Below are 24,964 nucleotides of genomic sequence, written 5' to 3'. Positions count from 1 at the left end.
ACATTTATTTCCCAACTTGAGGAGTGTTAAACAAATGGCAAATTCGGTAAATGGTATAAGGCTAAATCACACCATTTGTAAATAACTATAATTTATTTTTTATTTCTTTTACGTCCTATAGAAATTTAGGAAAAATATTTACTCTTTTTTTATAACTACTTTTAAGTGTTACAAATGATTCATATATATATAAGTACAAATAAGAAAATTTTTCTTAAACTAGAGATTTTAAATAATTATATCATTATGGAAAAAATTAATGGTAGGATTAATGATAGGACTATATAGGAAAAAATATCACAATCCTTTAGGTAATAAAATATTTGTGTCAACAATCTCCCTCAAGTTAGTGCAAAGATATCACACATGCCCAACTTGCATATCAAGTTTTGAGGATTTTTGTTGCAGAGTTCTTTACCGAAAATATCTGTCACTTGATTGCTAGAAGACACATGATGTAAACATAAGTAGCCATCAATTACTTTTTCTTTTATGAAGTGACGATCAATCTTAATGTATTTCGTCTAATCATGTTGAATTGGATTTTGAGTTATACTAATAGCTGTTTTATTGTTATAAAACAATGATAGACTTTTTTTTTTAAACAATTTTAATTCCTTCATTAGTTTTTACACTCATAATAATTTACATACCCCTTGAGGCATTGCTTTATATTTTGTTTCAGCATTAGAACCGGCAATTACACTCTGCTTCTTGTTCTTTCATGTAACCAAGTTGCCTTCAACGAATATATAGTAACTGGTAGTTGACTTTCTAGCATTAGGAGATATAATCCAATCGCTATCTGTAAATGTTTTTATCTTAAGGTGGTCATTTATGGAAAAAAGTAAATTTTTTGTTGGTGCAGATTTCAGATATCATAGTATTTGAAAAATGACATATAAATGAGTCTTGTGAGGATCATGCATGTACTGACTCATCAGGCTAACTGCATATGCTATATTTGGTAAGGTATATGAGAGATAAATGAGTCTTCTAACTAATCTTTGATATCTCCTAATGTCAATTGATGTACTATTATCTGCTTGTAATTTGTGATTACTTTCAATAGAGGATTCAAGTGGCTTGTAACTCATCATACCAAACTCTTCTAGTAAATTTAGGATATACTTTTTTTGAGATATGAAAATTGCTTTATTAGATTTGGCAACTTCAATTCACAAGAAGTACTGTAATTTTTAAAAATTCTTGATTTCAAATTCTCGAAAAAGAAGTCCCTTTAATCAAATCATTTCCTTTGTATCATCTTTAGTCACCACAATATCATCTACATAAACAATGAGAAAAGTGATCATACCCTCACAATACTTTATAAATAGGGTATGATCAGCATTGTTTTGCTGATATCCAAAAGAAATCATAACTCTTCTGAATCTTTCAAACTATGTTTTTGGAGACTACTTCAATTCATACAAGTCCTTTAATTTGTAAACATTCTCTTGTGTTTTTTTATCTTCAAATTGAGGTGAAATTTTCATGTATACCTTATCTTTTAACTCCTCACGAAGGAAGATATTTTTTACATCAAATTAGTGTAAATCCCAATCAAGATTAGTAGCGCAGGATAGTAATATTCTGATTGTGTTTATTTTTGCGACAGGTGCGAATGTTTCCTGGTAGTTAACTCCACTAGTTTAGTTTTTTATTTTTCAATCGACCCATCTACTTTGTGTTTTACAGTGAATACCCACTTGTAACCAACCATCTTCTTTCCTTGTGGGGTTGAAACAAGCTCTCATGTTTTATTTTTAATCAATGCTTTCATTTTTTCAATCATTGTTTCCTTCCATTTGGAATCTCTTAGACCTTCTCTTCATTCCTGTGGAATAGACACAGAGGAAACATATAAGATAAAGACTCTACAGGAGGGAGAAAGAGAGTCATAAAAAACAAAGTTAACCATATGATGCTTAGTGCAAGTTCTTATTCATTTTTTAAGAGTAATGGATTTATTAAATAATTCACAAGATAAAGATGACTCATTAATATCTTCAATAAGTAAAAAAGATTTTTGACATGAGATAAACTGCATAATTTTGTCTTATCTCTCATTGAATATCTCTTTAGGTCCAATTTATTCAGTCGTTCAACATTTTCTTTTTAAATAAGATTTTCTGACATAAAATTCTCCCTCTGAATATGATTGTCAAGAGTTACGCAATTGGACATCACCTATTCCATTTCACTCTCCCCCTGAAGAGGTGTTGGAGTAGAGCTGAAGTATAGTTCAGATTCTCTAAACGTAATATTTATAGTCATAAAGTATTTTTTAGACGGTGGATGATAACACTTGTAATTTTTTTGAGTTTTAGAATATCCAACAAATACACACTTGAAAACTCTAGGTTCTAGCTTGTTTACATTTCTAGTATGGATAAAGTAGACACATCAAAACACTTTTGGGGAAACAGTATAGAAATTTGTATCTTTTAAAACCTCCAGAGAACTTGTAAAATCAAGAACTCATAAAGATATTCTATTAATAAGGTAGGCAGCTGAGAGAATTACATCTCTCCAATGACTTTTAGTTAGTTGCATGGTGAAGATTAGTGATCAAGCTATCTTCAGAATGTATCTATTTTTTCTTTCAGCAACCCTATTTTATTCACTGGTGTAAGCATAATTTGTCTGATGAATTATCTCATTTGACTCCAATTAAGTACGAAACTTGCTATTAATATATTTTGTAACATTGTTAGTTCTCAGAACCTTAAGTTTAGTATCAAATTGTGTACATATCATTTTATGAAATAATTGAAAGATGAAAATACATCATTTTTTTACTTTCAACAAGTAAATCCATGTCAATTGAATACAACAATCAATAAAAGTAACAAACTATCGGTGACCAGATAAATAAGTATTCTGAATAAGTACTCACACATCATAATGAATAGTTATAAAAGGAGTAAAATTTCTATTATTACTCAAATGATAAGTGCTTATTTTATGTTTAGTAAATTCACATGCATCACAAAATAAAAAATTAATAAAACTTCTCTTTAAACAAATTAGGATATAATTTTTGTAAAATAAAAAAAGAATGACCAACCACCAGTGCCATTGTAATATTTCCAGATTGACTTCCTTGTTATCAATGGTAGCTTGGTTTCCATTTAGGTTCTGACTTCTTGTTAAGACATATAAGTCATGCTGCAGTTTACCAGTGTTACTCTTCTTCCCTGTTCGAAGATTCTGAAAGATTCAATAATCAGAAAAAATTCAATTTTACAATTTAAGTATCTAGCAATAGCACTAATAGATTAAAGACTATTAAGAAAACTAGACACATGTAAAATTAAATACAGTGTAATAGTCGAGATATAATTAATGGAATTTGTTTCAAACATAGGAGTGTATGACTCATATGCTATACGGACATTTCCTCCTTTAATATAAGAAAACTAGGTTAGAAATTCAGTAGAAGAATCTGTCATATATCTGTTAGCTTCAGAGTTTATAATCCAAATATCATGAGTGGAAATAAGAGTAAGATAATGAATACCTGATTTTATTATATGTGATGCACTATAGTCGTTGAAGAGTTAAGTTGAGACAGAATGCGCTTCAGATTTTGAATCTCTTCAATGGAAAATTTTTTAACTTTTGGTGTGTCAGGTACTTCACTTTTCTCAAACAAGTTTGCTTGAGCTCTCATAAGTCCACATTTTCTTCCCCCACGACCTCTAGTAGGTCGGCTATGCAATTTTCAGCAAGTTTCCTTAGTGTGTCTCGGATTGTCACAGTAGTCATATCATTCCGTTGGTCTTTGAAGTGATTAGATTGAACAATTAATTTAGCTTTCTCAACTAGTTCTATGTGGAACATGACAATTCTTCTACTTTTTTCTTACTAAACATAAGAATAAGTTTTTTTCTAATGAAGGAAGGGGATTCTTGCCAAGTATCTGGACCCGTATCTGATCATATTCGGTATTAAAACCAGATAGGAAATCATAAATCCGCTCTTTTTCTATTATTTTCTAAAATTTGACAACATCCCTTGGGCAACCTGTCTGAACATCCTGATAGTAATCGAGTTTCTGTCATAATCCATTAAGTTCAAAAAAATATTGAGAAATAGTCAACTCTTCTTATTTTGTGCTGTGAAGCATATTTTGGAGTTTATAAATTTGAGTATCATTATCCACTTGTGAGTATATAAGAGACACTGCATTCTATATTTTTGTTGCATTGTTAAGCAACAGATATGTTCAGACAATGTGAGCTTGCATGAAGTTAATAAGTCAAGACATGACCAATGAGTTTTCAGAGTCTCATTTGTTATATTTCAAACTACTGATTTTTTATTTTTTCACATTACTAGTAATATAATCTTGTAAACTTCTAATTTTGATAAACAATAAATAGGATTTAGACCAGATAAGACAATTAATTTCATCAAACTTGACGGAATTAATTTGTAGTGATGGGTTATCAGAATTGGGAACAATCACCTTTTTTGTTTATATTATTTTTGAGTATCATAACAAAAAATAATACTTAGTAATATATCTCACAGGGATATAACGCACCTCCTAATCAGCACCACGCAGAAAAGGTCGAAAAAAAATGTTACAAGATAGGAGAATATTACCGGAATCACAACCAAATCTGAGAAGAGAGCCAGACCTGGTCGCAATCCAAAAAAAAAAAAAAACAGCTGGTGATCCAGGTGCAACAATACACGAACGGAAGAAAACTCTTTCGGGAGAAGGTGCGACAACGGACAACTGAGAAGGCAGAGAGCAGGCGGCCACGTGGAACCTAGAAACCAGATCGAGTTGGGCGGCGAAGCCAAATCTGCAAAGCTGTCCGTGTGCAAACTGAAGTATCTTGCACGCAGCCGCGTGAAAGCTAAACACCAGGTCGTGCGGCGGAGGAAACCGAACAGACTCAAGAAACCATAAACCAAAAAACCCGATCTGTGAAGCTTTTAACGTGCCCCAAAAGCTGATGTGCAAAACCAGAAGGCTGCAAGGGGATGACGCAAACCAGTGGGCTGCGTGAACGACAGTGCAAAGCACGAACCAGAGAGCTGAAAAGAAAAACGACGTGAACTAGAAGGCTGCGCATGATGGGCAATGTGAACAGCCGCACTTGAGCAGAGTAGGCAGGTCTGGTATGGCGGAGAAAGTCACCGAAGTAGGGCGGCAGGCTGCCGGTGAGATTATTACTCCGTTTCAGTGGGTGTTGAGAAGATTCTAGGGTTTGAAATAACTTTAAAATAAAAACTCTAAAATAACCTTATTCTTCTTTGATACCATGTAAATATTTGGAAAAAATATTTATTCTTTATTTATCACTACTTGTAAGTGTTACAAATTTCTCATATATATACATAAGAATTTTTAAGTACCAATAAGAAAATTTTTCTTATAATAAAGATTCTAAATAATTATATCATTATGGAAAAAATTAATAGTAGCGTTATATAGGAAAAAAAATCACGGAAATTTAGGTAACAAAATATTTATATCAACACATCTTATAAAACTTATATATAGAATTGTAATGTTCATAAAACACACATAAAACCATTTTTGACATAACCACCTAGCCACTTGAGACTTTATTCAACTTGGTTGTTTCTGGTTTTACCTCTATCAAGCCAGTCTGTCTTACCAGAAATTTTTTATCGTGTCGGAGGTTATGGCCTAAGCAACTAGGGCAAACCCCAACATGGCAAACTTGGAACAATCAACTAGAATTCCAGCCAATTCAAGCTGTCTATAGATAAAATTACTTGAAGTAGTCGCAACTAATTCCTACAATCCAAAAAGAGGAACAGAAAATCGGTTTCTTTTTGGGCACCAGAGCAAAATCTGGGAACCCACAATTTAATACTTGTGGAGAAGACTCAATTATAATTGTATGGCTCTAGAATTCAATGCTCCCCGTGATTCCTGCATGTTCTTACTCCATGCAAGAGAGATTTAGGAAGCCGACAAGGAAACATACTCGAAGGTTAAAAACGCAACTCAAATATATGATTTAACAATCAGAACTTGGTCTACAAAGCAAGGAAGCAAATAAATGACGGAATATTTCAGTTTCCTGAAAGGCTGGTGGTGAGAAGTAGACCAGTATCCCTGTCTCACTATGGATTGCAGCAAACATGCGACCGTACTGAAGAAATTTGTTGAGAATGATAGAGAATACCAATATTATGGCAGTTTTTAATTACAGAATATAATTAGCTAAGAGTTCAGCTCGTGGGAGATCATGAAATGCCTTTACTAAATGAAGTAATATCCCTTATAGTTGCAAAAGGGTGTGGGAGATGGGTTATGTTAGAGCCTCGCCAATTAGAAGTTTGAAGGCTCAAACCTCGCATCAAATTGCAATAATACGCCGGTAAATGGTGGAAAGGATAGAGATAATCTTTGGTGTACCTTCTGCAAGAAATTAATACACTAAAGAAAAATGTTAAAAATTCCATGGAAAGCCTACCACCTCCAGTAAATACTAGGGGTACAAGAATAATTTTCCAAAGCATGAAGGACAGACACATATGGCCAACCAACAAGGAGAGAAGCAGACTGCTGGCAGTGACTTCAAGGTAGAGATTAAGCACTTCAGGACTCGTCTTGACTCTCAGGAAAACCTAAAGGTTTAAATTTATGGGCACATTCAGATACGTTTTCTGTCAGATGGACTAAATGCCTCAGGTAAACTTTTTGCACTATCTTGGATGGATACACTCAAGAATCACAGACTACATGACCATCTCATCTAAATATTTCAACACCTATGTCTACTGTCCAAGTAATAAAAAAATAATTACTGCTAATGGTTTGTTAACCATAGTAGCAAGAGTTGGGAGCATAAAGATCAATACTCACTTTTACTCTTACTGATGTATTCTATGTTCCAAAATTATGCACGAATTTAGTATCACTGACCAAGCTATTGGATGACGTAAATTGAAAGTACTTTTTTTCTTCTCATTATGAATTTCTAGACCATAACTCAAGGAAGATGATTGAACATACTGAGGCACTCAAGGGATTGTATTTCTTGGATGCACCTGAGATGCCCTACGCTGCTCCTTCCCCTATACTTTAGACATGATATGGTTACGCCACAGAAGATAAGGACGTTCTTCCCTCTTTATCATTAGGTTTACATTTCCCTCTTTATTTGAAGATTCCAACAACGGAAATTTACACTGTGAAGCATGCAGACTGGCAAAATACAAGGGGGTAATTTTCTCCCTAGCAATAAAAGAAGCAATTTTTATTTTACTTTGATTCATAATAATATCTAGGATCCTCAAATATCCTAAATTTTCTTCACCTAGATGGTTTGTTTCATTAATTGATGATTGCATTCGAGTAACTTGGCTCTTTTTGATAAAATCTAAAGCAAAATTCAGTTATGTTATTTCAATTCCACAATATGATCAAAACTCAATATGGGGCAAAAAATGCTTTTGTTCCAACAATGTCCATAATTACTTTCACTATAGGAATCCGATTTCTTGTAAAAATCTAATTTCTGTAAAGATTAGTATCTTTAGGGAATCTCCCAATAAAACATAATCATAATCAACTTTCATAACTAAAACATCATTTCTTTTTATGGGACTAATTTTGTATTTAGTTTTTTTCTAAAAATCTCTTAAATTTTCTCGTATATATATCCAGTTTTTGTAAATTAATATCATGAATAAAAAATTTAATAAAAAGAAAATTTAGTTACAAACTTTCATGGTATCAAAGCAAGATATATGAAACCTAAAAAACTTTTTTTCTTTTGCCAGTGATCAAATGTGGAATGACCACAGCAAGAACCAATAGCATCTCTTATGTAACATCTCAGTCTGATGGAATTATTTTCATTAAACCACCCAAATCAGAAGTCACTCAAATTCCGGAAGTGGGAGAGCACAATACCTCACCTAGGAAGTCACTCAACATTACTGGGGGAAACTGTATTGACTGTCACCAATCTTATAAATAGGTTACAATCTAGGGTATCGGAACTTTATAGTCCTACGGAAATCTTAGCTACCTTCTTTCCTAATGTAAGAGTTACAAACAACCATATCCCTGGAGTCTTTAAGTGTTTTGTCTATATCAATCTCAAATGAGGAAACTTGATCTAAGGTTCATTAAGTGTATGTTTGTGGTGCACTTATCCACACAAAAGGGATACAAATGTCATCATGCTTCTGCCGAAAAATTTTATGCACCCATTGGTGTCACCTTTGGTGAGATCAAGTCCTTTTTTAATCAACTTTATCTTCATGGAGAGACTATATTGGATGATTATGAGGACTTATTCTTATTTGACGTACCACTACCCTTAAAAACTATATTTTCAAATATCCAGAACACCAGAAAAACAAGAGGAACCTGAACCGATAAGTTAGAACACAAACCACCAAATTGTGGATGCAACAAAATTTATTTAGCTAATTTTAACTTAGTCTGCATTGTCATTCTAATGAAATCTGACAGCACCTCCTCTAAGAATTGGACATATACCTCCTGCAAAATAAATCAACAAACATGTATGTATATACCACTAGGGTCTTTATCAATTCAACATAACAATATAATTTAAAATGCCCCAATCATGTCCATGCACATCTATTCTTCAATTTTCCAACATATTCACATTAGTGATCATCAGGTTATAACTATTTCAATTTTAGTAAGAATGTGTGTCATAAGTCATCATCAGCTTATAACTATTTGAAATGGCCGAAGTTGTTCCAATCTATTTGAAGGAAAGAAGAAAATGAATCATCTTCTAGGGATTAGACTGAAGAAAAGAGATCCAAGATTTGATGTATGGAATGAAGCCCATTCAACAATCATGTTATGGTTATGGAACTCAATCAATTTTGAGACCATGACATTTACATGTTCTTTTTCCGCAGTTAAAGAGATTTGAGATACTATACAATAGACGTATTTGAAGGCATGTTATGTGGCACGTGTATACGAGAGCAGTCATGCACTACGATAGACTCGTGTTAGAGTGACTTCAAGGGACAAACCACATGAAAAGAGGAATGCATCTACAATAGGACACGACTTAGGTAAGGGAAAAAAGGCTGCAAATTCTGTTGTTTCTTTTCATAATAGAAAAAGAACAGCATAGACGGTCATGAAAGTAGAGAATCCATAAGAGAGCTTATGGTTTATAGACTTAGAGAGAAACTGAATTTCTTATATATTGAGAAGAATAATATACATGGGTATGTTACAAAGAAAAAATAGGAAATTAACGACAGAAAATAAAATCAAGTTAAAACTCCACAAGGATTTCCTGATCAATCTCCTCAATTTTAGGAATTCACTGATACTGAGACAATTAAGGGATTTCCCAACAGATCACACTTATGTGATTGGAAACAAATGCATGAACCATACCATACTTTTTATCTAAAAAAGATGTAACTGGAGCAAAATATTTTTTATCGCCTCTATATGATAGAAGTCACATGAAATTTTTGGGGACCAACTCTCTGTTTTGCAAAAGAATTGGGAGATTGTCTTATGTCAAGACCAATATCTTTTCCTATTTGATTCAGATAAATTACTAACGGTAACTAAGGTTCGTAGTCATAGTGAAAATATAAATATTTTCTAAAAATAGAAAAACTTTGTATGTCATTTGTATTTCAACTTAATCACAGGAGCAATACTATAGTGGGAATTTTAGTCTATTCTTCTACTAATATATATATGTGTGCGAAAGGTAAAAGGTTTAACAGAAGGTATTAATCATAGTATCTGTAATATTGCAGTTGAGAAGAACTATCTTTATCCTGCGGCTCCTCCATTAACTCGGTTTACAGAAACAGTCATGCCAGTAATGAAGAAGAAATTGCTCGAGTCTACAGTTTTGGATGACAACATAGTTAATAAATTGAATGAATTGACAATATCAAAACTCTGCGTCAGATTGAATACTCTTCAGGTGATTTCATTATTTGATGAGTAAATTATATACTGCTTTGCTTGACTTTGCAGGTCCAAGTTAAAAATCTGAATTCATTAAATTGATGCAGAACAAAAAGATTCTAAAGTGAGCAGATTTCAATGATAAGAATATAATGCAAAACCAATAAAGAAAAATTGAATATTTTCAGAAGTTTTACACTAAAAAGAATAGAAAATTTTAATTTTCTTTTCCAGTTCCAAGAAGTTTTACTGTAAAAGGAAAAGGAAGATTTAATTTCCTTTTCCTAAATATTCTTCTAGTTCTTTCTATTTGACTTGTTTTCCTTTTTCTATATTTCTTATTTTAATTCTATATTGGTGCCTTGTGTATCCCCAATTTTCAAGATTTTTCTGATTTTTAGGGGTCTTATTCAATCCCTGATTTTCAAGGGATCTTACCAATCCCTAACTTTCAGGATCTTGCTGATTTTTAGGCATCTTATCCAATCCTAGATTTTGATGGAATTTGCTGCACTAATTAGGAAGTCTAGCTTTTTTTCTTTGAAATAAATATAGGAAGTCGAGCTTATTAAGGAATAAAAGGAGATTTGGGGATCAAGCCAACTATCCCTATTAATCTGCCATCTTATCTTTATTTCCCGATTTAATATAATTTGTATAATAGTGGGATTACAACTCCTTTCATTATAAATAGGATTGTACAACAACTTTATGAAACTCGAGAAAAATTATTAAATACATCTCTAAATCTACAATAAGGTACCCTAATTTAGTTATTAAGTAAACTTTTCATGATTATTATTCAAATATTGAGATATTGTTTTATTCTTAATAGAATTTTCTTAAGTATCTTGGAGATTTGGAGACAAAATTTAGGAAAATCTTATTAAGAACAAAGTTTAGAGATCTCAAATCTCAATAATCAACACAATATCTAAACATTTGAATAATAGTCATGAATAGTTTACTTAACAACTAAATTAGGGTATCTTATCTATAGACACCAAAATAAATTTAAATAAAATGTAGATAACAGGAAAATAAGCTAAATAAAAAGAAATACAAGAATTTTTAGGGATGAAAAATTAAATCTTCCTATTTTCCTTTATTGTAAAACATTCCAAAACTAGAAAGGAAATTAAATTTTCTTATTCCTTTTAGTGTAAAGCTTCTCAAAAGTTTAGTTTCCTTTGTTGGTTCTACATTACATCTCTTATTATTAAAATATGCTCCACTTTAGAATCCTCTTGTTACATCATACATGATCCAAAATTTAAACTGTTGCTTTCTCATTTTTCTTGTTATTTTGGCTAGAACATTGACGTATTCTTGCTGATGAGTTGAGTTAGAATAGAATAAAACGAACGAGTTAATATTACATACGAAGTATCTTTCCAGGTTGAGGGATATAATAGCATAATATAAGAGAATTTTCCCGAATTTTTTTGTGGGAACTAGAGTCCAACATAGAAGGTTAAGAAAGGTCTAGCAATGATTTATAAAAGCCTAAAAATAATGGAAGAATCTAGTGTAACTATGTCCAGATTAGAAGGAAGCTTTTGTGTATTATTTTTTTTTTAAAGAAATAAATTATCTTGTATTTGATAATAGAAGAATTTATATTAGAAAGCGAAAACATGCTAGGTGGGAGAACAAGATATCATCAAGACAAGTACAAAGAGAAAAAAAAGCAAAGAGACCAGAAGTCATAGAAAGATCAATTATATGCTTTATCGTGAAACCCTATAATGACTCATTATCATAATTCATAGATAAAGGTGAGGTAGTCGAGTCTCCCTTGAGGCAAATGTGATTCTAGGAGATGCTGAATTGAATATTTTCCTGTAGAATCATTTCTAATCCTTTTTAAGACTTTGATGCTCTAAAAAGGAATTCTTCATCATCTCGTAAGTTGTGAACTTTTTTTCTAGCTGTATCTGTGGCTTTGAGATGATAGTATATACAAAGTTTCTCATCTTAATGACCAATTTGGTATCGGTAATGAAGCTTTTAGATCAATATTAAAAATTTATTCTGCATCATTTTGTGAATCTTGCAGTATATCCAGAAACAGATTGGCGTAGTTGAAGATGGCATCCAAAATTCTTGGGCACTTGTCAGACTATCTACTGATAAAAGATTGGGTAAGCCTCAGTTGTATCATTTGGTAATTAATGGTTCCGGCCAACAATATGACATTTTGTTGTTTTCTTTAACTTGTTGAATTAGAAGATGCAACACAAACTAGGGTTTATGATGAGCTCTGGGACAAAAAGTTTCACCTTTGTGCAAAAATCCACAAAATAAATAGTTTTAAAACACCACTCTAGTAGATTCATCAAAGAGCATGCAAAGACAGACCAATTCCCTTATTAGTGGAGAAAATATCGTGAGATAAAATGTTACCGTTACTTATTATTGGCAATAACTGTAAACAAGTACATAACAAATATCAAATTTAGATACTTATACCCTATCAAAGTAAGGAATCATGCATATACGTTTAGATTGGCTTCCATTTTGAGAATGTTGAAAAAGCACTCTTTCAAAAATCTCTAATTCTTACTCTTTAGGGGTAGCTCTCTTTGTATGTTCTCAACTAGTAAGCCAATGATATTGATCTTTTTTTTCCTCTTCTATCTATATATCATAATTTTTTCTTCTTCTTCATCTCTATTCTTTATGCTGGAAATTTGGTCACTTTTTAACTCAAAACAAAGATCTTTACCTCAAATTATGAACATTGAAAATGTAACAAAAAATAGGTCGATTCAAATCAAAATGAGCTTAGTTTTAGTAGCAGATTGATTGGGCATGTTACAGTTACTTGGACTACAACTTATATATAGAATGTTATTATTTGAAGGAGATTCTAGTCTTCCATGTAACTGAATTTATAAAACTGATTTTTACATTCTTTACTTCTGAGGGGGTAGACTTGAAAAATAACAATAGTACTTAGAGTTACAGAAAACGGTATCAGCGCTAGGTGATGTCCAACATGTTGGGCGTTTTTCTTGTCAATTTCTTTTTTCTTTATCATGTGAGTTAAATATCCTTCTTGGTTCTTTTTGCTTTGTCATTATTTTATGGTAGTGGAAAATATATTGGCAACTCCATGTATGAGAGAACTTTAATCAGTTTTCATACCTTCCAGGAGAGAAGGAACCTACAGGAACTTTAGAGAAAGGTTTCTTAACAGATAGTGAAGCAGTGCATGAACTGTTTGCAACCACCTTCAACAGCATCAAGGATACTACAAAAATTGCCATCAACAAAATCTGTGACTTCATTGGTGAGCTAATGAACTTTTTCTTGTATCTAAGGCTCCTTCCTATTAGGACGTAGAGTTATTTGGGAATAAAATAGACTAGAAAATCTGATTGTAACAAGTTTGGTTATTTATGACAATAAAATATGAAGTTGAGTTATTTAGGATTAAAAGAAAATAGGAAATTGAGCTGTTCTATTGGGAAATGAGTGCAATGTCTTCCTTATATATGTAAGCTATCTCATCAATAGAATGAAAATTTTAATTTTTTAAGGAAAAAAAAAGGAACTTTAGGATGCATAACTTTAGAGATTAAAGAGGTCTTTCTAGTGAGCCATAAAACCTAATTCTATTTATTCCAAACTCACGTAGCCCATGAATAAATCCTAACCTTGAGACTGTAACACTTCCATTTTGCAAGTTTTTTATCACCACTCTGAGAACGTGCTCTTATATAGAAATCTTAATGATAATGAAGCTGTTAATATAATATTTTTAATTCAACTTCACAACTCTATGGTTGTTTCTTCGAGCACTGGTTGTAAAGTTTGATTTTTGGAATCTTCAAGTAGTTGTAAATCCATTTATGGATTATTTGCATAAACATACTGATGCGGAATCCAAAATCAACCAATGAAATCAGGAACTCACACAATTTCATTCAAGACACCAAAGAAATTTGATCCTATGAAAACTCTCCCTACTTAACCATTTATCAAGAATAATAGGAACTAAAATCACTGAAAAACGCAAAATTAAAAGAAGAATGAAAAAACGTTACAAGGAATTATCTTGATACATAGATCCACTCCTTACTAAAAAAAAATGAAGACACCTCTTTTGAATTAGACTCACAATATTATTAATTTTAATCTTGAATGCTTACAATGAAAACCTGATGCCTATTTATAGGGTAAGCCATGTGAATAAAAAAATAATAAAAATCTCCTAATTAAAATTGTAATTATATAGGAAATTAATTAAAAATAAAGTTTAAATTCCTAATTAGGTGCAATTACATAAAAAATTAATTAAAATTAAAGTCTAAATTCTTAATTATGATAGATATGGTCTTCCTCATTTACTTGGCTGATTGCTTCCTTCTCTTACCCATTTTCATCATGTACTTGAAGCAAGTTGATAAGACCATTATATCTTTGGATTAATTGGTTGGTAGCTTATTTTCTTGGACTTTTTTAGTAGATCCAAACCCATCTTTCTCATTAATCCAAGATTAGATGAAGAATTGGAAAGTTTGTTGTAATCTTTGAGTCTAGCTATTTATTATGGGCCTACTTGGCTTGATGATGTTTCTTCCAAGTGGCCCAAGATGATACATGCTCACATCATCTCCCTCCTCTTTAAGAGAATTCGTCTTCGAATATGGACTTACATCGAAAAAGGAAAGGTCGACAACATTAAAGGTGGTGGAAACGCCATACTTACCTGAGGCATCACATTCAAGGTCAAACGTTTTGTCAAAATTTAGTAATGCTATAATAGGCGCAATATACAACTTTTCTTTGAGTAAAAACATTTTTTTGTTTGTCTGTCCATACAAATTATGTCCTTAACAAGTTCATTTAAAGGTGTAGTTATGAAACTGAAATCCCTTACAAACTGTCGGTAGAAACTGACTAGTTCATGGAAACTCCTCACCTCACTTGCAATTTGGGCGTAGGCCAATCTTTAATGGCTTTTACTTTCTCGTCATCTACTTTGATATCCTGTGTGCTAATAATAAAGGCCAAAAAGATTAGTTTTTCACTATAAAATGTGCACTTTTTGAGGTTAGCATACAACTTTTCTTTTTGCAATATCTCTTGGACATTTTTAATTAGCTCAACATGATCTTCTAACGATTTTCCATATATTAAAATGTCATCAAAGTAAACAACTACAAACTTACCAAGATATGGCCATAAAATATGATTCATTAAACACATGAAGGTGTTAAGAGTGTTAGTCAACCCAAAGGGTAGAACCAACTACTTATACAAACCGTATTTCATTTTGAAGACAGTCTTCCACTCATCTCCGAGATTCATATGGATCTGATGGTAGCCAATCTTTAAGTCGATCTTGGTGAAGATGCTTGCGCCACTTAACTTGTCGAGCATATCGTCGAGTCGAGGAATGGGGTGTCTATACTTAATCGTGATTTTATTTACGGCACAACAATCGACACATATCCTCCAAGACCCATCCTTCTTAGGTACCAACAAGATTGGTACTGCACAAGGACTTAGACTTTCATGAATATGTATTTTCTCCAACAACTCCTCTACATGTCTTTGAAGCTCGATCCGGGGGGGAGGGGAGGAAGTTGATCTAGTGCTGGATCTCTCATATCGGTGGTAATCCATCTGATATCTCCTTTGGAAATACTTTTTCGAATTCCTGCAAAACATACAACAAAACACTAGGCAAAGAGGGGTTAAGGTCGGTTAAACTTAAATAAGCCTCCTTATACTGAAGTACAACTAGACTTTGTTTCTCACAATACGCTCTTCTGTCATTGGGTCTTCTCTTTTCTTTTGGGCCTTTTGCTCTCTTAGTGGACCTTTATTTCTGGCCTCTTTATCACTCAGTGGCTCTTCTATTTTCTTTTGGGCCTCTTTTTGTTCACTCATTGGGCTTTCTCTTTTTTTTTTTGGGCGTCTTTTATTTTTTTTTCTTTTTGTGCTGTCATTCTTTCCATCGACTTTTTTATTTTAAACTGGTCTTCACATACCTCCTTTGATGTTAACAGGATGAGAGTGTGATTTCACTTGTTAAAGCTAAAGGCGTAGCGATTCTTAAAACCATCATGAATAACTCGTCGGTCATATTGCCATGGTCGCCCTAATAAGATGTGACTAGCATGCATAGTACGACATCACAAAGAACTTGATCATGATACCTTCTTATGGTGAAAGTTATCATTACCTGCTTGTTTACTCGAATGTCTCCTCACTCATTCAGCCATTGTAGCCAGTATGGGTTGGATTGCTTCATACAAGCTAATTCCAACTTATCAACAAGTGTTGTGCTGGCTACGTTGGTGCAACTAGCTCCATCGATGATCATGTTGCATATTTTTTCACCCACAAGACACTGTGTATGGAATATGTTCTCTCTCTGATTATTCTCATACTTTATTTGGATGTTGAGGGCTCTCCTTATAAGCAAGGACTCTCCTTGAGCTGCATACTCATTCTCCTCATTCTCATCCTCTAGTGATGACATGTTATTGATTTCAGAATCGCTATCGATTTTGCCATTGTCTCTTAACAGTGTCACCCTCTGATTCGGCCATTGGGAAGTAATGTGTCCGGATCCTAAACACCTGAAACATTTGATAGTATTATGTTTCTGAGAAGAGATAGATGTTTTACCTTTATAGTCGAGTGTGGCTGCCTTCTCCTTCTTTGCCTCAACTTCCTTTATTTCCTCTTTCTTTGGCCATCTTGAGTTAAGGTAGGAGTGGTATGGAATGTTCTCTTACCTTTACTCTTTAGTTGTCTCTCAATCTTCATGGTCATGTGGACCATGTCCTCCACCTCTACATAGTGTTGTGATTCCACCATGTTGGCGATGTCTTTGTTGAGACCTCTGAGGAATCTCACCATGGTTGCTTTGGGATTTTTTTTTATATTGGCCCTGATCATAGCCATCTCTATCTCCTTGTAGTAATTCTTAACGGAGATAGACCCCTAAGTTAAATACTGTAACTTTTGATGCATTTCTCTATAGTAGTAAAAGGGTGCGAACTTTTTTCGCATGATTGCTTTAATGTTTCTTCTGGAGGAAATTGATCGCTCTCCATTACGCCGTTAGTGGGTAGTTGATCCAACCACACTAAGGTGTAGTCAGTTAACTCTACCACTGCTAGTTTGATCTTTTTTTCTTCGTGGTAGCTATGGCAATCAAAGACTAGTTATATCTTCCTCTCCCACTCCATGTATGCTTCAGCATCATTCCTACCTTTAAAAAGTGGTATTCTCATCTTGTTGAAGCTAATATTACTATCCCTCCTTTCTTCTCTTCTCTCCACCCTATCTTCCTCCTCATCATTACAAGACCCGGCCTCATCGTCATCGTGTTGAGTCCTAGGTCGTCTGGTGTTTGGGGTCCCATGCCTTGCCTCACTTCGGTTATCACTTAGATTATCCACTTTTTTACTGAATTGTGTCAATTCTGCTTGCATAGCTTCCATAAAGAGTCTTATGTCAGCGGGGCTTTGGTGTTCACTTGACATCTTTAGAAACAAGTTCCCTACAAAGGAGTTAATAATCACATATAAAGATTTCTCACTAGTTCTCTCGTGTTTTACTCACTTGCCTTTTACCCTTTAATATTCTCATACACTCTTGCCTTTTACCTTTCTATCTCTCACCCTCAAGTTGAGTATCGGATAGATTTTCTTAAATCAAAGTATTCTCAAATATTGTTTTAAGACATCGTAAAGAGTTCTATTGAACAGATACTGAACCAATACTAAAAGTAAGAGTGTGATATATAGAGGAAGAAGTAGTGTGTTATCAATTAAGCTAAGCTCTAAGATGTAATTTAAATGCTTAGATGTATCAAAGAACTAAAACTTAGAACAATAAAAGAAACTGAGAGTAAAAAAAGAAATTGATGGTTTATAAAAGATATAGAGATTCTGTATTGTCCCAACAGGAAATTCGAAAGATATTTCTACTAATTTATTCCCGATGTATGTTACGTTCGAAAAAAAAAAAGTAATCTTTAATGAACTGTATAAGTGTGAATGCACGTGGTTGTAAGAAAAAAAAATTGTAGAATAAAAAGGGTTTTTGCCTTATGAAGAGATGGTTCTTGCACCGTTTTAAAGAAGGATGGTTGAGTACCAAAAGGTAAGTACTCTTCGGATGAGATTTCTTTCATTTGGTTCCTTTTTTTTCTCTCTTCTTTTCTTTTTCTTTTCCTTTTTTTTCTTTTCTCTTCTTTTTTTTTTTTTTTGTGTACAAGAAACAAAATTGAAAGAAAATTATATTAAAAAAAAATATTGGTACTCAACAACGATTTTATCAAGACAAGAAAGTGTCAATTGACTTTATGTTTTGCTTGGATCAAAATTAAAAGAAAAGTAGATTTAAAAAAAAAAAATTGGTACTCAACAACAATTTTATCAAGTCAAGAAAGCATTAATTAACGTTATGTTTTGCTTGGATCGACGTATAAGATAATCCATTTTTTTAATAGATGAACTAAAAAATAAATAAATAAATGGTGCAAGAATTTAAAAGTACAAAAGTAAAAGATAGTAGGTTTAGATTGAGCCAAAACTCTGATACCAAATGATGCGGAACGCAAGATCAATCAACATGATCTGAAACTCACATAATTTCATTCAAGACACCAAAGAAATTTGATCATATGAAAACTTTCCCCTACTTAACCTTCTATCAAGAATTATAGTAATTAAGATTACTGGGAAACAAAAAATTAAAAGAAGAATGAAAAAATGCCAAAAGAAATTATCTTGATTAGTAGATTCACTCCTTACTCAACAAAAATGATGAAAACACCTCTCTTGAATAAAACTCACAATATTATTGATTTTAATCTTGAATGCTTACAATGAAAACTCGATGCCCTATTTATAGGATAAGCCATGTGAATAAAAAGGTAATAAAAATCTTCTAATTAAAATTGTGATTACATAAAAAATTAATTAAAAATAAAGTTTAAATTCCTAATTAGGTGTAATTATTTAAGAAATTAATTAAAATTAAAGTCGAAATTTCTAATTATGGTAAATATGGTTTTCCCTCTTTTCTTGGCCGATTGCTTCCTTTTCTTATCTTTTTCCATCATGTGCTTGAAGCAGGTTGATAAGATCATTATACTCTTGGATTAATTAGTTGGGAAGCTTATTTCTTTGGGCTTCTTTAGTAGATCCAAACCTATCTTCCTCATTAATCCAAGCTTGGATGAAGAGTTGGAAAGCTTGTTGTAATCCTTGGGTCTGGCTCCCTGTTATGAGCCCACTTGGCATGATGATGTCTCTTCCAAGTGGCCCAAGATGATCCATACTCACATCACATACTATGCAAAATGATGCCTTTACTGAATGTTTCTTGAAGGAGGCTGCTGCCCCTATGGTTACACTTCTTGGAGTGTGGTTTTAAATAGGTTTGATACTAATTATTTGCTCCAAGCTCATAGGACGAATCGTCTTCTGCCCCAAGGGGTACGCGTAATCTTCTTTGGAGCTGCAGATTCTCATAGTCATCTTTTTTTGGCATTTTGGGAACTTTAAACTTTAACTATTTGGTTGTGATTGTTTCCTATCTAATAGTAATTTTTTAGATACCTATATAATGGCCTTAACCTTAAGAATATCTTAGTCGATATTGGATTTAATTTTTTCCTGATCTGGTATTGTTTCAGAACTTGGTTCTTTCACTGGCCTCTTTCTTCTTTCTTTGTTTCCAAGGCCCTTGGGGTTCTCTCTTTCATTCTCATTCTACTTCTCAAGCCTCTGTATCTTTCCCTGTTCTTTTTTACTTTCTATTATTTCTTTTTATGGTTTTCTTGTCCTGAATTGGCTATTCATTTCTCAAACAATCTCAATCTTGTAGTTTCTTGTCCAACAAAGGTTTCTATGCAACATTTTTTTATGTCTGTGAAAATTCAGAGGTTTGTGCTTCATAGATTAGCTGTACTTTCTATTTCTTTTTTGGGGTCAATATCAGCAATGCAGTTTAATCAAGGATTTATATAATTCGAAGTGTATGTGTTGATTCATAAGTATAAAAGTACACATGTGAATCAACGCTACTAATCCAGATCATGAGCCAATAACTTTTTAGATTTGCTCTCTAGCATTACCAATCAATATTACCAGCAACAAGGATTATGCTTCCCTTTTTTGGTTTTCTAGGATAAGAGTCTTTTTTGGCATCTTTGTGGACTCAGGAACAATATATTTTTAGAGATCTTTCTTTGTTGATGTTGCATGGATGGAGATTTGTTAGCTATTATTTCACAAGATTACATAGTCATTCTCAGTTTCTATTTTTTTTTCTTTTTCTGAAGATATCTAATCCTCCCATAATTTTTATTTCTTCTGCCCTTATCAATAATATTTCTTTTTCTATCCCCCAGAAACTTATCTCAATTTGCATCCTTATTGTAAACTTAATTTCCTTTCATGAAATATGACTTATAGGAGTAAGAGCTGTTTTTTGGGACCTGAGAGACATGTTCCTGCTGCAATTGTATCGTGGTGATGTTGAAGGTGCTCGCTTGGAGAGTTTTCTTCCATACATAGATACCGTAAGATAATTAACCATATAAGCTCTCTCTCTCTCTCTCTCTCCCCGCACATGTTGACACTGCTTGCATATTTATATTAACGAGTTTGTGTATGATCAAGAAATTTTTATAACCTGACAAGTTTAATGCAGGTTCTCAATCATATATGTGGTTTGATAGATGACACTGTTAGAGATCTTGTGGTTTTAAGCATTTTTCGATCTGTACTGGTATTCTCTTGTCCTTGCTATGTCTTTGGTTGAGGCCTGTCATTGCTGGCTAATTTAGTTGTGTGCATTTGTGGCTTCAGCATGCCTATGTGGGGGTATTGCTTGATGGAGGACCTTCCAGAGCATTTTCTGATTCAGATATCATGATGATGGAAGATGATCTAAATATCTTAAAGGTAGGTCTGTTGTGTCTTATCTTAGAAACAATTTAATGAAAAGAATAAATAATTAGGCATTTCATAATATGGTCTTCTTTGTTTGGTTAAAGAATATGTAACTTGATGACATAAAATTTCCTACTTCAACCTTGATTTTGACTTTCACATCATATGCCAACAGAAGTGAGTTTTATCAACGGAATCATAGGAGTTGTACTTGCATGCAATGTCCATGATTTTTGTAATTTACTCAATAAATGGTATGAGATAACGTAGAACTATACAAGAACATGGGATTCTATAAGTGTTGATTGTAGAGAAAAAATAGTAATTTTATTTCTCACCCTCACTTATGGTATTTATAGAATTTTTAATGTATAGATAATGAAATTTTTATTTTATTAGAATTCTAATTATATAATAGCAAATAATAAATTAAAATAATTAAATAATAAAATATGATAGTCAACATCCCTCTCAAGTTGGTACAAGAATATCACACATGTCCAATTTACAGATCAAGTTATAAAGAGTCATCCTTCTAATCAATACCAAATGATGCTCCAAAAGATGTTGCAAACTAGAACTAGATTTGTTAGGCAGCAATTCGACTAAGCTCGACTCAAAACGGTTCAGCCTGACTCAAAACGGTTCAGCCTAACTCAAAACGGTTCGGTTTGGCTCAAAACAGCTTAGGCTCGGCTTTAAGACGGTTCGGTCTCCACCGGAGTACCATACAAGCTCTCACGTGCTGCCACGCGCCGTCAGACACCCTATCGCCGGTCCACGATGCACCGCTACCGGAAACACCACAAGCCACCAAGAATCAACAAAGAAGCTTGTGCCGGCTCAAATTCAACAGAATCTGATGAAATCGTGTCGAAAACGCGCTGATTCTGCCTTCGTGCGAAGCAGCCCACCACGGCTAGGTCTTCTCTAGCGTGCATTCTCTCTCTTTGGCTCTAGTTTCACACACAAATGACTTCGTCTGGCCTCTCTCCAGCCGCCCTCACGCAGATCCAATTAGAAATAGCACACAGCCGACATTGCTGCACCGGCAAATTACGCAATTCGTCTTTTTCCTTCGGACGAGGCTGGCGCATGCACCGATCTGTTTTTGCTAGTACAGCTCGTCTTCCTCTGTCTCGACTCATGAATTTGGTCGCGCCGGAGATGCATCATCTTCTGGGAGGCTGTCGCTGCCGTTGCCTCTATTTTCAGATGGTGATCGAGATGGAAGGAAAAATACCAAATCTGTTTTTCTTTGGCTCTCTCTTTCTCATATTTGGCTTTTTAGGGTGGTGATGTATGTAGATCTGGATAAATGGGTACCAACCATCTCTATTGTGCTATTTTAGGGTTTTAAGAAAACTCTGAAATCAGAACCTTAAAATAGCTTGATTTGGTTCTGATATCATATTGATTTTGGAGAAAAAATAATAATTTTATTTCTCACCTTTTATGTTGTTACATTTTATTTCTCACATTTTAACCTACATATAGAGAAGTTTTTATTCTACTGGAATTCTAAATATGTAAGATAATTATTCTCGTACAGTTCTAATTACATAATACTAAATAATAAGGTAAAATAATTAAATAATAAAATATAGTATTCAACAAATAGATTTCTCCTGTGTTTGGTACTCAAGAGATTAGGTAGGACAATAAATAATTATAATTATATAGAAGATTAGGAATTTAAAGAGAAATTGAATTTCTTATATATTAAGAATGATATACACGAGTATATATGGTTTTTATAAAGAGAAGATTCATAGCAAATGAAATTAAATCAAATCAAGGATTTTACATATAGGTGAAAATTGAACTTCGAGTTTTGACGTGACCGACCATCAAAATGATCCTTATTGTACAAGGATTCTCTTTCTTTTTCTCAACATACTCTCATGTTATTTTTTGACATTATCTATTTTTGTCCTCTACATTTTTCTTGTTAATTACTGTTACACATATTATATTAAAGTTTATTTTCTGTACGAATTATGTTAGTTTGATAATGATAGATCTCGTAAGTAAATTAAAAATATTAATAGTTTAGCATCTAAAAATATTAATAGTTTAGCAGATATTTCAATTGTTCTTCTTTTATAGCATGGAAAATAAAATGGAAAACAAACTTTTAATATACTATCATTACAGTTAGTGGACTTTATAAAACTGATGAACAAGTTGTTCTCGACACTTTCTAGTTTCTTATTTTTCTAAATTGTTTCCCAATTTCAAAAAGTAGATGCATTCTGTTAATTTTCTTTTATGAAAATAGAAACATCAAAAACATTGTTAGTAGGAATTCGATTTCTTGTAGAAGTCCAATTCTTATACATATTAGTATATTTAGGGAAATCTTCTTATAAAGAAAATTCATAATCGACTTCCATAATTAGAAGATCTTTTCCTTTTGTAGGACTTATTTGTATATAATTTCATGCTAAACCTCTCTCTAATTTTCTCCTATATATTCCGATGTTGTAAATTATGTAAAAGACCGAAATCTTAAGAAAATGAATATATATTAAAATAGCAGAAGCAAATAATAATTAGGGTTTATATTTCTTATACAATAATTTGGAATGTCCAATAGCACTACGAAAATGTCTCTAAAAAGAGTTTAAATAACAAAAACAGAAATAAAGCTAAAATCTTATGGGGTTAATCTCCATTAGCAACTTTGATGGAGTCCAGAAGGTAACCTTTACTTGCAACTCTCTTGATATTCAGGATCTGAATTTTGGTTTCCTTGATATGAAATAATTAAATAGGGGGGTGAGTTACATTACCCCATTAAGAATATTACATAAATCACTTATACGGAAAACCGAAAGTTGGCAAAAATTATAAAACAACTAATAGAGTCATTTGATTTTTTAAATAAATTCATTTAATATAAAACTATTTTTTCCATACTTACCGTTACGAATTTTCAAAATCGATTTATAAGTACAATAACTTAAATAACATCATGATTTCACATACAAGTGAGGAGAAACAACAAATTTCCTTTTTACCTGCTTGCTGGTACCTCTGGCGGTCCATAGAAATGTCCTTCATACGCGTGAATCTAATATCCAAATTTGTTAATCAATCGGCCATCTCGATACCCCGTCTGATAATGAGCGCCAAACATACTATCGTCTCGATACCCCGTCCGGTATGAGCATGAATAATATCTCCCAAACTCTTTCGGGTGTGGAACTTTCCAGTCCCGTCCGACTGAAATAACATTTACAATAGGATTTTTTATATGCATCAAGTCCATCCACCCTTCTTCAGGATACTCAGTAAGCTTTCATACATAAATTCACATTATCAACCAATTCCCAATTATATATTAACATCTCATATTTACCAATAAACAATAAGTTATGCGAAGAAACGGTACGTAAATCAAGACAACATAATTGAGATACTTATTGCAAACGAATCAACAATTGGAGCTATGCAGTTAGATAAACTAAATATCTGATTGTACTTTACCATAACAGGTAAAAAGGTGAAGGATTGTTACTTCGGATCGTTGTCCGAAATACTGTATTTTCTACCTCGCCTTATGGCAGTTCTCACATTTCCTGAATTTTTCTTGCGAAAATTAAAATACCCGTCACATATTCTAAAAATACCCCAAAAGGCCAAAATTGGCGTTAAAAGACTTCTTCGACCAATTTTAGGGTTTTGGCACACTGCCACCGCCGTGCTCCAACGTCGGCTCCGCCGCCCATAGCGGCAGTTCACCTTCACCCGGCCGGTTTTGGCCGGTTTTAAACGTAAACCTACGAAAATATAAGTTAGGAGGCTCGGTTAGCCAAAAAAGGCAAAAAACCGAAACCCTACCGGTATAAAGTCTCCGGGTGCGGCGGCTCCGCCGGTCCTCTTTCGCGACTGAAGTTCTCATTCGGCTAACTTGTAGCAGAAAAAACGGTGAACACGGTGGTCAAAAAATCACGCGAAACTGGAAACGGGAAGGGGGTCATCGGAGAGGGTTTTAGGTTTTGACCACGGCAGCTCGGCCGAGCTTTGCCCACTGTTTTCAGTTCACCCATCGACCTTTTTGCTCTGATATGGTCAAATGGAGATT

General features: G+C 33.2%; 1 protein-coding gene across 4 annotated transcripts in view; it reads left to right on the top strand.

The window, feature by feature from the left end:
* LOC110812759 (DNA topoisomerase 4 subunit B (DUF810)) overlaps nucleotides 1-24,964 on the top strand; it is a 104,138-nt gene that overhangs the window by 62,343 nt on the left and 16,831 nt on the right. For all 4 annotated transcript variants that reach the window (XM_088217735.1, XM_088217733.1, XM_088217732.1 and 1 more), the window contains 6 exons: nucleotides 9,784-9,956; nucleotides 12,000-12,084; nucleotides 13,098-13,235; nucleotides 20,395-20,501; nucleotides 20,633-20,710; nucleotides 20,791-20,886. In XM_088217735.1, the coding sequence (XP_088073861.1) occupies nucleotides 9,784-9,956; nucleotides 12,000-12,084; nucleotides 13,098-13,235; nucleotides 20,395-20,501; nucleotides 20,633-20,710; nucleotides 20,791-20,886 (677 nt within the window). The remainder of the gene's footprint in view (nucleotides 1-9,783; nucleotides 9,957-11,999; nucleotides 12,085-13,097; nucleotides 13,236-20,394; nucleotides 20,502-20,632; nucleotides 20,711-20,790; nucleotides 20,887-24,964) is intronic.

This window comes from Carica papaya, chromosome 4 (assembly GCF_054855325.1).
Source record: "Carica papaya isolate Zhongbai chromosome 4, ASM5485532v1, whole genome shotgun sequence".
In the NCBI taxonomy this organism is placed as follows: Eukaryota; Viridiplantae; Streptophyta; class Magnoliopsida; order Brassicales; family Caricaceae; genus Carica; species Carica papaya.
Note: the sequence above shows the minus strand (reverse complement) of the source record. Positions and strands in the feature narration are given on the sequence as shown.